We start from the raw sequence: 17,102 nt of genomic DNA on the forward strand, positions 1-17,102 counted from the left end.
TAGAACTGAAAACAAATGTCCTGCAAAATTTTGATTATTAGCCTGTCAGCAAGGCTGCTGCTCGCACTGAATACAAGAAGAGAGGACAGAAAAAGTAGATGAGACTGCAATGTCTGACCTAACGGAGGTTCAGTCAGGCTTTCAGTGAAGTTGCCTTTCTGTTCTTGTTATTTTCGCCCAGTGGAAAAGAAATCTCCACACTTACAAGCACATGAACATGGAAACTTTGTCAGTCTACTAGTTATTTTCCCCATGGCCTTTTTAAAAAAAATTAAATATTAGTCAACAACATGCCTGGAATGTCACACCATGAAGGCAACGTCAGGCATTACTATTAAAATGCATCAAAATGGTCACAAATTAGACGGAAGAGTGGAGATTTATGGTCTAGCATTAAGCAAGAATATGTCTTGAATCACTGTGATAGAGCGAGGAGCCCCTGCTTTTTTGATCTATGCTAAACAACACCTCACTGCAGTGGTCTATGTGCATTTCAAGTGCTTATTATTTTAGTTGTCTTTGCAGTGGCTCTAGGACCTACACCTGAGCAAAGTCTAATGGTAATGGTACACTTGACATTTTACAGTGTAAAAGCTAGTTTTCCTGGACATGGTTTTGCATAACTCTGTATTTGTAGTGAAGACACTGGTCAGAGCTGAGCTTACTCATATGTCATCCTACATTCTCTGACTTTTTCTTCTTTTTAAGGACCCCTTCTGCACCCCTGGACCTCAGACTGACACCCACTCCACTGAGTGCACAGCTAACCGATTTGATTAATTTCAGGCGAGCTGCGCCACCTTGACGGCATTTAATCATTGAGAAAAGACAGGAAACGTACTCATTCCTTATCCTCCTGCTCTCCCACCCCGCCTTTCCGCTGTCCCCCCTGCCTCCGACTCTCATCTTTCCTGCCGTCTCCGGTGCGTCTGTTCGCTCCGAAGAGCGGTGGTGTGCATGTGTCGAGGAGCCGGAGGAGCGCTGCACTGTTCTGCGCACTGGTTCCGCTGGACATCACCGAATAACGGCGCTCGACAACCGGGTGGTGGTGGAGGGGGAGACTGGACCCGGACCAGGATCAGGACCAGGACCAGGAGAAGCACCGTGGCTCTTTACAGCCCGCTCTCCGAAAACATGTCGGAGTTTTTTCTACTCGCCTTTCTAGCCCTATTCTCGGGATTATTTCCGTGCGCCGAGCCCTCGACAGTGTCGGACGAGGAGAAAGGTAAGGAGCAACCGGGCCGTCGGGAATGCGCAGTCCGGTGAAACTTGGCAACACGGGCCGCCTTTAGTAGTCTCGTGCTGTCACGGGCAGCAAACGTTGTGCAGCTGCTGGGTATAAAGCTTTGTTTTCCACGGTACTATATGTGAATGATGAAGAGTTGATCATCACTGTCATTCTTTTCTGTCCAGCGTGGCATACCTCACTGGAAGTCCGCTTGTCTTTATGTGTTGAAACTGAGGACGGTAAAATGTTTCATTATAATGCCTCCCCAGTTGTTGGAGCACAAATAACAATCCCACCTGTATAGTAAACCCACTGAGTGTGCATTTAGCACAGCTTTTTCGTTTGTGCATTTTCAGGAACATTCTTGTGGAGCCAGGATAAGTCTCGGTAGCTCTGACTGCAGGTGCGTAGCAGCGCTATCCTACAATGCAGCAGGTGAAAACAGCCGATCCCTGTGCCAAAGTGTATTTTGTCTCTCTCGTGTACCTGTGCCTCGGGATCGTTGTAACGTTGCGTGAGGACGCATAGTTGTGTGCGTTCAGCTACGGTGCTGGGTGCAACCTAATCGTACGGTAATGTCGGGAAATCATTTTGAGCCGAATTTGAATTCCGCCACACAGGCTACGGGAAGTCGAGCATCTGTGAGTGCTGTTTGAAAGGCGTTTCAGAATCAAGAATAGCTGTTTTTTCTTTTTTCTTTGTCACACTGCGAGGATCAGCGAGAGTAATGCCAAGCAAACTGGCTTCACCAATTAGGCAATTAGTCATTTTATTGGTAGAATGGAGTTCAAGCGCACATTAGGTTCATGTTGTTTTTTTTTTAAAGCGCCACATTCATAGACAGGTGTTTATTGGCCGTAAGATTCATGTGAAAACCCAAAGCAGGTTATCAGTGGGCTATTTGAATATAATAATGTTAATTTGAGCTTTAGTAGTTATCCTTACCTTTATACATCAACTTTACTTTTATGTCGAACCTTTTCAAAACTCACATTTCAGTATTTGCATGTTGAGTCATTGGCTTCATTTCATGAATCATTCCTCAAAAACAAACTATAGTAAATGTAAATGCGTTTAAAACAAAAAAGTGTGTGTATCCATTGATTTGTTGTCAGTGGATATAACTGGCTCATAGTTCTCCCACTTTTTCATTCTCCAGCAGAGCAGTCATTGTCAAGGCTGCTTTGCTTGTTGTGAGACCGTCACAAGTGTCACCAAGGAAAACAGGGACTTGGAGATTGCCTTGCAATCACTGTAGGCAAGAAAAAAAAATCTGTCTACCTCTTTCTGTGCATGAAATGAAAAGATGGATTTGTCTCCTTGACTCCCTAAGAATGCCCCTGTTCCGTGGAGAGCGAGGGTCGAGGTGGGCACTGAGTTTGACTGGTGTGGCTTGAAACAAAGTAAAAAAAAAAAAAAAGGTATCAATGTCTCATCTGAGCTCGTATAAGAGTATTTAGAAGGGGAGCACTTAGGATGGGACAGAGCCGCACAGACACATAGGTTCCAAATTTACTTTCAGATACATTTGAGTTGGAAAGCTGGAACCTGTATCTCTGCATGCTGTCCTGCTCCATTTGTACCAAGAATAAATGGAAGCTCTTGTAGCTGTGTCTAAATGGACAGTAATGATAATAGCATTTCATTTTTCTTTTAACACCAAAGCTGGTTTTTTTTATCCTAATTAGTCTGAAATTAATTTGCTTTGTGGTAGCAGCGTTGTTACTTTGAATGCCAAGTAGTGAGCCCATGGTTTTCTCTGCGTGAATAAAAGGCATTTCCAGAGCTCATTCGTACAATGGGATGGTCTTTGAAATGCTTCCACCTTGTTTTTCCCCTTTTATCACTTATGTCCATCTAACATTGAGCAGACTGATTGGCTGCTTTGGCAGTACACTGCTGATCTAACAAAATGACAGGCTTGAAAAAAATTGGACACACCGCATTATAATATTTTTGAAAGAAAAAAAAAAAAATCAACAAACCCTTGATGCCATGCACGGACCTCGGTACCAGATAAACATCACCAGCCGCAAACAGCTCAAGGTTGTTTGTAATGTATACCCTATTTAAGAGATGATAGTATAGTGGAAGGCACAGAGAGATTCATCCACTAATACAAGGAAGACTGCCTTTAGAGGCTAATTAAGTGAGATAGCGAGATACTATCACAGAAGTATATGTAAGTGCCTGTGTGTGTGCGTATGTGTGCAAAGACAAGCACCAGAATTACGATGAGGGAGAAGAAATTCAGTGTCTACATTATGTGCAGTAATTTGACCAGCAGAGATAAGGAGTTTGTAGATTTTCACAATTGTCAGCCCCTGAATTTTGACTTTCTAAACATTCAGAAAGTCTCTTTAGATAGTTGATAAAACCACAGTGGGATCATCCAACAATAAAGACATAAAAGCTGCAGACTGAACCACAACTAGCCTATCAGGATGACCATAGTATAGAAAGGTATGGTGTATGCAGTTTATGCAAGAAATGCAGAGTGCTTTTACTATTTAGGGTATGAAAGAAGAGCTGACCATTTTTGGACCATTTCTTTCTATCTTTCTTTTTTTTATAAAAGAAGGCATGTATTTTATGTCATTTTAAATATATTCTCACGAAAACAAAAATAGTAATATATTATTATTTATCCAGATAGCATTAAGGAAACTTTATTTTCTGGTACACTTTTAAATACTGCTGCAACTATGAATCTGACTCCACCGAATTGTCAAAGCCGGGGTGCTACATAAGTAGCGAAGGCAAGTAGAGCTTTTGGCAGGCTGAGGGGTCAATACAAACAACATTTGACTCCAAAACAGAGCTAAGTGTATAAAGCTGCAGTCCCCTCATCTTTTCTGTATGCATGTGAGACTTGGACCACTGATAGTCATCGCTCCAAAAAGATGAACTGTTTTCACCTCCACTGCCTGAGGTGACTCTCAGGGAGCATCATAGGCTTAAGATGATAAGACAAAGTTCATGACTCTGAAGCACTGAAGCAGGCAGAAATGGCCAGTATTAGTACCATGATCATGACAGCTCAGCCAAGATGGTTAAGGTATATGAAGCCATGCGAAGCCAGCGGGGTGTCTGCCAAAGAAGATTGTCTACAGCAAGCTGGTCTGAGGGGGAAAGCCAAAAGAGGGGGTTGATGTAAGCACCGCTACCTGCAGTTGTCAGACTAGTTTCAAGCAGCTCTGGGGCATGATTCTTGGTACCACGTCATCATAAAATAAACACTTTGAACCTCGTAGCATTTGCGCTGCAAAGGCCATTTACTAAACCACATAAGCATATCGGTAACCTCAGGAATCTGTTCCTGCTCAGGGACAAATAAAAGCACAAGAAAGCTCCAGGACTGATTAACAGTGCCAGAGTTCACAAAAAAAAAACCAAACAAACTTGAGATTCAAACTGTGATGTACAAACTTGATCTGTCACTGTGCTTCCTTAGTGCTGCTAACAAAAACAAAAGCGGCAGCACCCAAGTGCAAAAAGAAACCTCGCAAGTGGGAAGAGTTCAGCGCTTTTATGAAGTTAATACTGAAAATTCACACTTAAAGGTTGGCAGGCAAGTGCACGTGGCAAGGATAGGAATAAATGTGCCTGATACCAAGAGCAGAACAACACAGACCTAAAAATGACATTTGATGGTCTGACAAAACCTTAAGGCGAGATCGGTGGTATATACAGATCGGCTGATCTGGAAACGTGAGGTGACTGTAGGGGTAGGAAGGACTGCGACAGGAAGCCAAGGGTAAAAAGGTGAAAATAACACAGGGTACGGGAAGTGTTTCAAAAATGTCCACCCTATTTAATATCACCTTTGTATCCTTACTCATGTAATAGACAGCTAGGAAGCAGTAAATTAGTCAGTAAATTGTGACTGGACTTTATAAATTGCAGCCAAATGGATATTATGTAAATTACTTGCTTTTAGCACCTCTAAACAAGCAAGCACACACACAGAAAAAATTTTCTCTGATTGAATAGACATTTTCCATATACAGTACTCGTTGGTGTTATGGAAGTCGGTGTTACATTAAGATCAGGGGGTTGTTTTTACAGGAGATGTATTAGATAGAGATTTAGCAGCTGACCTTCAAAGGTTGGACCGAATTCTGTTTTCGTAGCTGTTTAACATCTCTTTTCTGGAAACCATTAACACAGAAAGAGGCCTCCAGCTGTGAGGGCTCCTTTGTAGCTCAATTTTCTGTCCACATCCTGTTCTGACAAGGCAGTGAAAGTGTCTACCTCAGCAAAGGGGGATGTTTGGGACTGAAAACACTGTGCAATCACCGGGTTGCTCTGCTTTTGCCCGATGATTTAAGAACTCAAATGTAGAATCTAGTTAGAACTGGTAAATAAAATAAACGCAGAAGGAGCATGTGGTCTTAATAGGTGATGAATGCATTAGTCAGCTGTTTGTCGACGTTAGCCAAGAGAAATTTGTGAAGTGGTTACTGGCTGATGCTGTTATTGGCATTCATGTCTTATGAGCTGTACCTCAGGTGCTTTTTATTGACTATTGCTTCATAAGTTGGTCTTGGCCAGAAAACCAGACAAGTTGTCAGAAAAGCCTGTCAGCTTGTCACATCTGGGGAAGGTCAGATTCAGTTATATATATGAACACTTTTAATAAACCTCAATGCTTTTTTTCCCTTGCAGAAACACTGTAGTAGTCATGGCAGGATTTCTGATATTTTTTTGAGGCAAGTGCTTAGACTGCATTTTTGCAGGTTGGCATTCAGTCTTTTATGAGCTATGTAAAGACACTGAAACAGCTGACACATCTATCTGGTGATGTCAGCTAAGTGCTGCTGTCATTGAGCTCTTACATCTATCTCAGGGCAGAGGTGAAGCATGGCCTCGAGCTACAGTCGAATTCAGTGATCCGGCTCTCGTGTGCCTCATTATGGTGTATGGTATGAAGGTGGGGTGAGACTGCCTTGTATGTAACAAAGTTATTGAAGGAAGCTGTTAGGTTTTTGATCGTGTCACCTTTAATATCAGCTCTCACAGTCTTAATGGGTTACAATTGAATAAGTAATGGATTGGCTCAGGTTGCGAAAGCCACTGGCTGTAAATTGACTTGCAGCATTGATTATCAATGGGAGGAGGAGCTAGATTTTTGACCCACATGATCTGTTTTGGTTAATGTTCTAGGAAGACTTAATTATGTGGGTGGCATGGGGTTTCATATTAGATTTTTCCAAAATGTTACATAATTTAAAAGCTGAATATTGAATCAGTAAGTTCATCTTTAGAGAGATGCTGGCGTTGATTCTAAGAACTCGACTCGGCTGTATACAGAAATGACTGCTGTTTTAAAAAAAAAAAAAAATTGCAAAACTTCTGAATGAATTATTAATGGAGGAAAGCATTACTGTTTTATTGCCATATATGCTAATGAAAATAGGGATCACCAGAGCGGTAGTGGGATACATTGCTGCTCTTATAAGTCGAATTAAGTATGAGGTCATTACTAGGTGGCAGATGAGAGAACACATCATAAACTGAAATGTAAGGATGATGTAATGTGCCTTTTTGAAAAGGAAAAATACTATGCGCCAATGAGACCATCTGCTCAAATGCAAATTCAACGCAGTGAACAATGAAACAGTGATGTGTATCTATGACCAGCTTTACAGTTAAGGTTAAAGTTAGTATGCAGCTGGGTAGGAAGCTCAAGGTCTGAGTTAAGCAAACATCTTTCTTGAGGTGTCCTAAGGGGTGGAAAGCGCCTCCATCACAGGCTAAAAGTATGTCTGTCAGTTTGAAAGGGTGAACAGCTAGCTGGATGGAGGCAGCACCCTGAGGAGATACAATTGTGTGCTCAGCATGTGCAGACGTTCAATGTAGCAGCAGTGGATTCTTACCCTGTAAATCATACTGTTGCCATCATCGAGTTCCTCCATTGTGTCTACACTGGCCTACAGGAACTGAAAGTTGTCTTTTTGTTATCTGACACAATTTGGCAAATTTATGAAAAAAGGAGCATATGCCACAAATGGTTTTCTAAATACTACGATAATAGCAGGCACCTTTCACTACAGAGGTTGTATTGTAGAGCACCGTTCAAATATGAGGGGGGGAAAGAACGATTAGCGTCACCAGTCAGCTTAACCTTACACTTGACAGGCTAATATATTTTATCGCTGATTTGTGTCATAGATAAAAACAAAGCTCTTTGATTGACTATTGGCATGCTGTTAGATAACAGAAGCCTTTTTGGGTGGGGGTGTCTTCTAGTGTTCTGCACTTAAGGTCTCCAAAAATGACAGTGACACAGAAAACGTCTAAGTATTACAAACTATTTCAAATGATGATGAATACTGTTAATATAAAAGCTATTAAGATGTTGCCATTTTTTTGTGTATGGGGCGGGTGGGGGGTACGGTTGAGGGTAGCTCTTACAGGTGGGAACAATTCATCTTGTATGGAGAGTTATCTCATTGTTGTTTGCATATGCTGGTATATTTTCCAGGACAATAAATTTTGAATTATAAACTGGTAATATTAAGATCTCCTGTTTAACAAACAAGGTTGTAGCCCGAGCCTAACAACAAGAAGCATGTCACAAACTTAATCTTTAAGATTTGATTTATCACTTTAAGTGGGCAAATAATATTTTTTCCTCATGTTGAGGTATGGTACTTCTAATTTTTTTTAAGCACCGTAAGTACCATAGGCAACATATGTACTGGAAACAAAAAACTATACATGGATACTAAAAATTACTATCAGATTAGATATTCAATTGCAGCAGTACTCATACAAACAGTGCTGTCTTCTACTCTTCCAACTGACACACACTTCACGCAGCACTGCTGCAGACAGGGAGGTACACACCCTCTTCCTTCACTAGCAGCTAAACACATGAACAAAAGCACAACAAACTCTGTGACACATCTTAAAGACCATCACCCTGGTCTTTTGTGAGGTCAGTAGAGCTCCTGTTTCAACAGCATCAAAGTATTAAACAGTTATCATAAATGTTAAACTGGCTGGCACACAGGCCAGTTACCTGATAGGCACGTTAACTTATCAATAGTTATTAAGTTATCAAGTGGCTTGCAGCTGTGGGTAATCAATAAAGCGATGACAGTGCGGGAAGAATGCTTCACTGTGTTGACGTTTGACTCTTGGTTTGAAAAAAATGTTCCGCTCAAAGAATTAGTTTCAGAAAAAGAAAAAAGAAAATCTGAAAAAAGGGTCAACACCAGTACTCCTGACCAATCTGTAGGTCAGAAGAGTTGGTGTCGAGCTCTGCGAGTGGCAACGGTGGTGGCCAGAGGACCAGAGAGAGGGCTGCTGAAGTCTGGCTGGGGACTCTCTCTCCCAGCTGCCACCTGGCACAGGCCGAAGGCTCGGGGCCCCATCATGCAGACTTGGCTCAGAAAACCAGAACAGGGGAGGGATTCATCCATCCCCCAACAAGCTTCATTCAGCAGACAAACCTAAGGCCAGTTGGTGATGCTGCGCTGTGTCCTTCTTAAAAGAGAAATTGGCACATAGAGTAATTAAGAAATATTGAACCACTGAAGTGTTTCATTTTATACCTCTGCAATCATCCATATTTTTCCTTTATGGCTTTAAACATAAAATGGTTATGCAGTAACAGCTAACCAGACAATATTTTGTCTTTTGCCTGATTTGTTTTTCAGTCATTTTCACAACCCATTGCCTTAAAGACCTGTAGTATAGCCATTAATGAATACAGAGAATTAAATGATCTTTAGTGAAGAAGCAGGGCAGTGCACAGTGTAAGATATTTACATAGGGCACCCCGTATTTATGGTTTCTTGATTAGCTTACAAGCTTAGCCAAGGCATGCGTGCGCACACACACACACACACACACACACACACACACACACACACACACACACACACACACACACACACACACACACACACACTCAAAAAAACCCCACACCAACACTCGGAGAAGCACATGCATATACACAAATTAAGTCCTTCTACAATGAATGTCTATGCCCTGTCTGTGTTGTGGCTGCCTTCCCTGGCAGCGCTCACTATACTCCAATCCAGTTAGATGGAGGATAGAAAAGGAAATTATTGGCATCACTTTCATGCCTGTGTGCAAAGCAGTGAGTGGCAACATCAAATGTGCATCAATAAAAAATTGTGGGCCTACACTTAGGATATGTACAAGTCAGATTTTTTATTTATTCCCCCCCCCCCCCCCCCCCCCCCCCCCCCTCCAGTATCAGTTCGGAGGAGTCAGACTAAGTGTATGTCCAAGCTCCGCACTGCACTGAAAGAGGTTTTTGGGACTAAAATATTTGTGAGATTGCCGCTAAGTATGAATAATTTAATGCACTTTAACGGCATGGTGCACGAATAGAAAAATCAAAGATAAAACAGCACTGCTGCCCCTACCTACACCTGCAGCGAGAGCCGTTCTCTCTCAACAGCTGTGATACTGTTGGCCCATGAGGATTGAGTTCAGTTTTGTGGCAGCACTATCACTGAGTTACTTTGTGTTAAAATTAGATTGCCAAATACATCACCACCAGCTGTCATCAATCTGATTCAGTATGATCCCCTAACATGCTTCCGAGTTGCTATTGATCTCTGGTCTCTGGCACCCTCCTTTCTCTCACAGTGTTGGATTGGGAGACCTATTAACTGCGCTCCCATCAATCACAGTTCACCCATGTTTGTTTGTAGAAGTCTTTGATACGATTAGAGCAGTGCTCTCGAGCTCATGCAGTGTGTGTGTGTTTTTTTTTTTTTTTTTTTTTTTTTTTTCTTCCATTTTCATTTCTTGTGTCAGCTGGTTTGAGATGCACACAGTCACTCCCTTCTTGCGGTAGTGATGTGCCTCGCTGCTCCGTAGCAGGGACCAGAGATTAAGCACTTGGGCCTCAAACATGTCGGCTGTCACAGGTATCTCTCGCTGCTCAGTGCCTGATAAGGGCCACTTGTTTCTGAAACAGTCAATGCCAAGAACAAAACCCCAGAGAAATAAAAACCCTTCTGGACTTACTGAGATTTAATATGTTTCTCTAAGAATGTACATTCCTATGATTGCTTCTGTGGCCTTGTTCATGTCAGCAACTGAAGTTTAGTGCCAACATTTTTTTTTTTTTCTTTCCTGAAAAATAATTGGATTTTCCTGCTGATTTTGTAGATTTCTTACATCTTTCTTTTTCATGTTAGTTATGCCTGATTTTACATGCATTCACCACAAAAATCTGCAGCTTTAAGTAAGTTACGCCGTGCCCGAGTGTTTTATAAACAATCTGCATGCGAAACATTATTTAAGACAAAGAATGAGAAATAGGAATTTGTTTGGAAATGATTTTGTGAAGAATGCAGTTCTTTTTGCCAAGGACAAGAAAAAAAGACAGGAGCACAGTCATGAATAACCACAAGAAATATTAGGCATGCTCTCCATTACCTTTGAGAGAATCCTATCATAATTTTTAATCCTCAGAATGGGTGTTGTGTCAGTAAAAACTCCCGTGATATAGCAAAGAAATTTTATCCATGGATAGTTAATCTGCTGACATCTACTGAGAACATTAAGTAATTGTTAAAATTTGCATTTGTTTCAAGATATTAAGCAAGAGCAGAGCTTGAGTCTGCACCCTTCTTCATTTTTTTTCCCCCACCGTGACAGAACATATCAGTGCACATTAATCAAAAGGCAAAGAAACAAAACAAAAAAAAAAAAGCTCTGTTATACGCTAACACAGACAGTCACATTCACACATCTTATTCACACCTAGAATCAATTCAGGGGCTCTGCTTCACAAGACTTTTATAAATGTGGACTTGGTAGGAAATGCAAACCACTTTCAATATGAAAATCATTCAGACTTCAAACAAAAAGAACCCCCACAGCCACAGCGCCAAGTTCATATTTAAGAATTTGTCAGACCACTGACCTGAGTGAAATATTTAAATGAGAAATGTGTTTGTCTACAAAACGTGTGTGTGCGTGTATGTTCGTGCAGGAGCATTAACAAGGGGTAAACTTAACCAAGTGCTTTGGGAGGTTACCATTCACTGACAGCAAACGATCAAGTGAAGGTCAGAGGAGGTCAGTGTTCACCTGTCGGAAAAGCATTAGCTTGCTGTCGTAGACATCAGCAGGTGATGGCTGAAAATTTCTGAGGTCATGACAAGATGTAATAAACCCTTGCTTTGTTAGAGTCACAGGGGGTCCCGAGGAGTGGAACACTTGACCTCTGTTTTTTCCAGTTGTGTATCCTGTGATTGGTATGAAGAAACATCTGGTGATTTGTAGTGTCTTATTTCACTGGGTCCTCTGTAACATCTTAAGCACATGAAGACAAAGAAGCTTCTCATAGACTATTGGAGAAAGGATAACCCTGTCCCACAGATGACACTAAACCATGAGGCTGTGTAGAGCATTAGCAGCTTTAGCTACCTTGGGACTACCATTGACAGTGGGTTGACCTTTAGAAAATACACACAAAACATCTTCAAAAACTTCTACCAAAATGTCTACCTCTGCCTCCAAAGCTTTCAAATCTGCCACACTCCACTCCAGTCCTCCTCACCTCATGTCTTCTGAATCAGAATAGGAGGCTCTCAGAGGGTGAAGGGCAATCATGTCAAGGTTCAACCTTAATGGGAAGCAGTGCTCAGTTGTCGGCAGCTCTACAGCCACGTTTCCTCAACTCCACATTTTCATGTGGCATCACATTATTATAGGAACACTGACTTTGGGGGGTGGGGGTGGGGGGGGGGGGGCTATGTTTAGCCAAAAAAGTTTTAAATCCACTACAGAGACGCCGGCAAAACATAGACTATAGTTTAGTGTGCAAACACACATCTTCCAGTCCTGCAAAACAAGCTCAGGGCTAAACTGCACCAATACATCCTCCACAACAACTCAGGCTGTCAGCCAGCATTAGAAATAAGATTAGATTTATTATAAAATCTAAAATATTATTGTCTTGGCACTACTGCCCGAGTGCTGACTACGGTGACCCTGAAACATTGCATTGCTAGCTAACAGAGTTAATTAGCACTCACTACTGTTTTAACAAAGAACAGTTTCTCCTTGTTTGGCTTCTGAGTGGAAGACTTATTGAAAACCCACATATAAGTGTTGGTACTTAAGTTGAATTTCATTGTGGAAGGAAAGTAAATTAAGAGAGTCTCCACAAGATACTTTAATAGTATACCAAGAAATAGCTGAAGTGGAGCTTTTGCGAGGGACTTCTTTGGTGTTCTCTGGTGTTTTGCTCTCCAGAGCTCTGCATGATTGATAACAATGAATATAACGGCAAAAAATGATTCTTTTGTTATGTATAACCATGGTATTTGACACCCTGGTCCTGTCTGCTATCAGTTACTTTACAACTTTTCAAACCATTTTAATTTTTGCATGTAGTGACCAAAAATTGAAACCTTTACTTGTTTTTAGTAATTAAATCAGTTTGGGCTGGTTTGTGGTTAGAGTACAGCACTATTAAGGTTAACACCCTAATAGTCTCATCACGCTCAGTGGAGGGTTATTATTGTTTTTTATTGTTTTATATTCACTCTCCTGTCTATCTATTCTCCCTGTCCACCTCATCTCTTCTCCAAGAAATTAATAGCCTTCAGTGGATAAAGTAATTGCAGAAGTAGAGCTAGTTTTATTAAAATTAGGATAAGTATTTTACAGATGCAACACTGCAATGAGAAAATGACACATTCTCTCTGAAATGCTTATCGCTGTCGGGCAGCGGAAGCCTTCATGCAGAGGAAACATTTATGTTGATTCATGTTATGCACGGGCACTTGTTCAAAGCAGCTGACTGCATGAGGATTGTTTGGTGACATAGGTGTTATAGATCTTGTTCTATGTTTGCTTTCTTCAGAAGTAAACTTTTTCCCCCAATATCTCTTCTTATCATTAGAGCTTATCTTTGGGGAGAGATAGTTTAAAAAAAAAAAAAGCTAAAAATTAATTAAAATTTGTTGATCTATCTTCAAGTGGCTTTTGTGGTCTTACGACTTCTTTTTGGCTTTGTATACTGTCCTGTTAACTAAATTGAGTATACAGCATAAAATGATTTATCGTAAAAAACTGGCATAAGAGAGACAGGTAACTAAAAAAACTATGTAATTAAAACAGAATCATATAACCTAATTAAATTATTGTACCATAGCTTTCCTTAAAACCGAGCATATGATGATTAACCTGAACATGGGAGAAGGAAGCCTAGGCAGTTGTGGCAGCCTTGTACAGACTGAATGTACAAACCTGTGACACGCAGACATCCTTTTCTTTTCAAGTTAGTAAAATTAACACAACATGAATGACATAATGTAAATAACAAGTAGACTATAGGATCTCCAACCTTAAAAATACACACTGTGCAGTGAGCATCCTTGAGCTATATTTTAACAAAGCATAATTCATACCTGCAGCTTTAGACATAGAAATTTGTTGCTCAGTAACAATGAATATTCAGTGGAGGTATTTATTTTTAGAGAAAAATACCCATCAGGACTTACTGTGTCACAGTGTTTTAATCAAAGCACACGGTTTCTTCAATGAGTATTCCAAAGACATTCAGTGTTTGCGCGCGCACACACACACACACACACACACACACACACACCTCAAAAAAAAAGCAGCAAATTATCAACTCTGAAAAGGACTCATCAGCTTTATTTGACTAAATGATTAATCACCAATCAAAACGATTGTTGGTTAGATTCCTGTTAATCAACTAATTGATTAAATAGCTCTTCAAATTTTTATCTTCAGTGAGTAAGGAAAGCCCGCCCATAAGAACAATGCATTTGGTTTATTAGTAGACATTAATCACTAACACTCCAAGTTCAATAAGTATGCTTCCACATTTATATTTGTACTTTTATTCCAGAGCAATAAATCCAAAAGCCATGCCCCAAAGTTGAAGACGACTTATATGACAGAGTGTTGATTTAGTGGTGATTGTTCTTAAATCTCATGGCTCGTGAGTTTGGCTCAATCAAATCAAAGCAATTACATTTTGCACCCTGTTATTAGCCTTTGAGATTGTACAACAATCAAGATTGGGCTGTCTTGTGTGAATTAATGACATGCGACACTGTAATGGCAGTAATTGGCTATGTGACTCTTCTCCTAATCTTTTATGCAGAAGTAGAAATTACCTGACATGTAGCTTCTATAACTAAGCGACCTCTCCGGAGATAGAGATCACCAAAGCAGTCTATTAACTGTGATGACAAGTACGTCTACTTGGCAGGTGTGTCAAGTCTTTTCTTTTCTCTGAAGCTCCTTGAAATTGACTGCGGTAGTTTAACAAAAAAAAAAAAAGTTCTAAAAATAAACAGTCTTAATAAAAGAGCATCTTCAAGGCCTGTCATCATCAGTTGTGGCAAGCTTGACATGACAGTTCTCATTTTTAGATGGTCTCCTCTTGACCTTAGTCTTGTTCAGCTACCCAACATTTTCATGTCTGACTCATATTTACCACAGTGCTCTGATTCAACATTCATAACAGTTGGTCAGGACAAAGTGTATCAGCTCCCTGCAGTCTATGATGTAGTAGCTACAGTCTAAAAATGAAGTTTGCGGAGACATTTCTGGGCAGCCTGTGTTTTGAGTGCACCAGTTCTTTTGGATTTATCTGCCATCACGCTAGGCTTCTTGACAAAGTTATCAGAGGTCAGGCTCCAGCATCTGTCTGCCCCAGACAATGCTCACACAGGACATGTTGCTTATCTCTGTGGTTACAGTATCCCTAAGGAGGTACCAGGATGATGTCTTTTCCACAACTGAACATACCAGACAAAAATTCAACCCGAGAAATGTCTAAATATGAAATGTAAGTACTGTAATTGCGGTGGGAAAAACTGGCAGACTGACAATAATCTTGACAATATTAAATAAATCAGTACTTTATTATAACAGATCATCTGCCTCCATCTCTAGTGTCCTCTTCTGTCACACCAACCCTCTGCATGTCCTCCTTCACTATATCCAGCATGGTTTTTATCGTAAGGACATGAAACTGAAAGAGTACATATTGTACAGGTCAGCCTGATAGTCAGATGTACAGTTTGATAGGTTCTGGTCATTTGAGATTATAATGTGTCACATGTGCAACAACCAATAAAGCTGCCAGTCTTTGTTAGTGAAAGGCTGGGGCGGGGGGGGGGGGGGGGGGGGGGGGGGGGGGTTGGTTTGCCCAAATCCTGTAGCTGCACTGTCTGCCAATATAGAAACTTTCTTTTAAGTTTCCCACTTTTTTTTGTCTAGCTTATGTTTGTGTATAGTTGATGTTTTCAAAATTAAGTTTTTTTTTTTATTATTATACTTTTAGAACTAATATAAGCTGTATACACAATGAGTTTTAAAAATTTGTCTCCCAAATCAAACAGCTACCAATTTAAGGAGTCTTAGACAGCCAGCTTCTGCCAGCATCACGCTGAGACCTTGCTGCACCTCAAAATCTTTCATTTCCATAGTTGCCAAAGTGTGAATGTACGCTGCAGGCAATGTTTCCCTGTGGAACACAAGCTCTTCGTTATTGAAGGCCCCTTGCTGAACATCCTCCACACTTCTCTGACCTAATGACTTTCTGGAGAGTGGAACCGCAGTTTAAAGCTCATCCCTGTTTTGCTTTTTTTTTTTTTCCCATCTTCGTTCTTGAACAGCAGGCCATTGTTATTATCCCAATTTATGACATGAAAAAAAAATGGGATTGTTCTTCAAATTAAGTGTATTCTTAGATAATATTTTTCTCAGTGTAACATAACTTTGCAATTCAGGATTGAAGGTGATTTGTTTGCACCATATTGCCTTAATTTAATATGACTCTTATTTTATGTGAGGGCTAAAAGAAGTTTATCCGCTATCTCTCATTAATGTTAAGAGGATTATATTTATTCCTATAAATTCTGCTTTGTTCCTTAATGATATCACAGGCTCTGTTAATTTCACAAACCAACATACTGTATAACAATGCAAATAGTCTGAAATCTGTTATTGTTTCATGATATGTTACTATAACACAAATGCTGTGTGTCATCACCATGAGCTATAAATTATATATCTAGAACCATGCAGTTATATCAGTTGCAACTTGGAGGCCTCTTTCACTTGATACAGGTGGATCTGTTTGTCTTACTGTGACCGAAAAATATAGCATTACTGACAAGAGAGATGCAACACAGAGGCCAGCAAAGCGTATGTTTAAATTAAACTGCCTGCAATTAAGTGAGCAAACATTATGTCTATTTGTGTCACAGCTACAGCAAAATAAAAGTCTAAGTGCCAGAGGGAAAAAAAAAAGCTTCTGTCTTCACTTTGCAAATGTTATTTAGGTATAACACATACCTTTTACCCTTCGTTTCTAAGAGGACATATTTTTCTGCCTCTGTGGTCCTGTTTGCACATAGTGCAGTGGTTTACACATTCGCATAACAATGCAAGAGATCCCTGGGTCAGTCCCGGAAGGATACACAAGCCCTTTTGCATCAGGAAGGGCATCCAGTGTAAAAAAAAAAAAAAAAAAAAATCCGCCAAATCAGACATGCAGGGCTGCTCGCTGTTGTGACCCCGTGTGAATATTGGTGCAGCCAAATGTAGCTTGTGCCACAGACACACATACATAGAATACCCAGGCTGTAGAGATGTTAATTTCTGCTTTGCAACTGTTGGGCATCTTTACATGGAGGTCTGTTAACACTCAGTGGATATAATCTAAGCCTTTCTGCTTATAGAAATATTTTATATACTTTATTTATCTTGTATTTGGGAAACTATATTTGGAGTGACACTGATAAAGTTTTTTGGGTTTTGTTTTGCTTATATTACATTGATTTTATATAGCATGTGGGCTATGGATGGAGCCAGAGACAAGAGA

The 17,102-nt window shown here is 40.4% G+C and overlaps 1 protein-coding gene across 1 annotated transcript in view; it reads left to right on the plus strand.

Annotated features, from left to right (window-relative positions):
- Window positions 1–1,134: 1,134 nt before the first annotated feature.
- The window catches only part of lrp1bb (low density lipoprotein receptor-related protein 1Bb), a 283,944-nt gene continuing 267,976 nt past the window's right edge, over window positions 1,135–17,102 (plus strand). Inside the window, 1 exon segment of the mRNA XM_030757634.1 lies at window positions 1,135–1,225. Coding sequence (XP_030613494.1) covers window positions 1,135–1,225 — 91 coding nt within the window.

The sequence above is a fragment of the Archocentrus centrarchus genome, chromosome 21, assembly GCF_007364275.1.
Source record: "Archocentrus centrarchus isolate MPI-CPG fArcCen1 chromosome 21, fArcCen1, whole genome shotgun sequence".
NCBI classification, from domain to species: domain Eukaryota; kingdom Metazoa; phylum Chordata; class Actinopteri; order Cichliformes; family Cichlidae; genus Archocentrus; species Archocentrus centrarchus.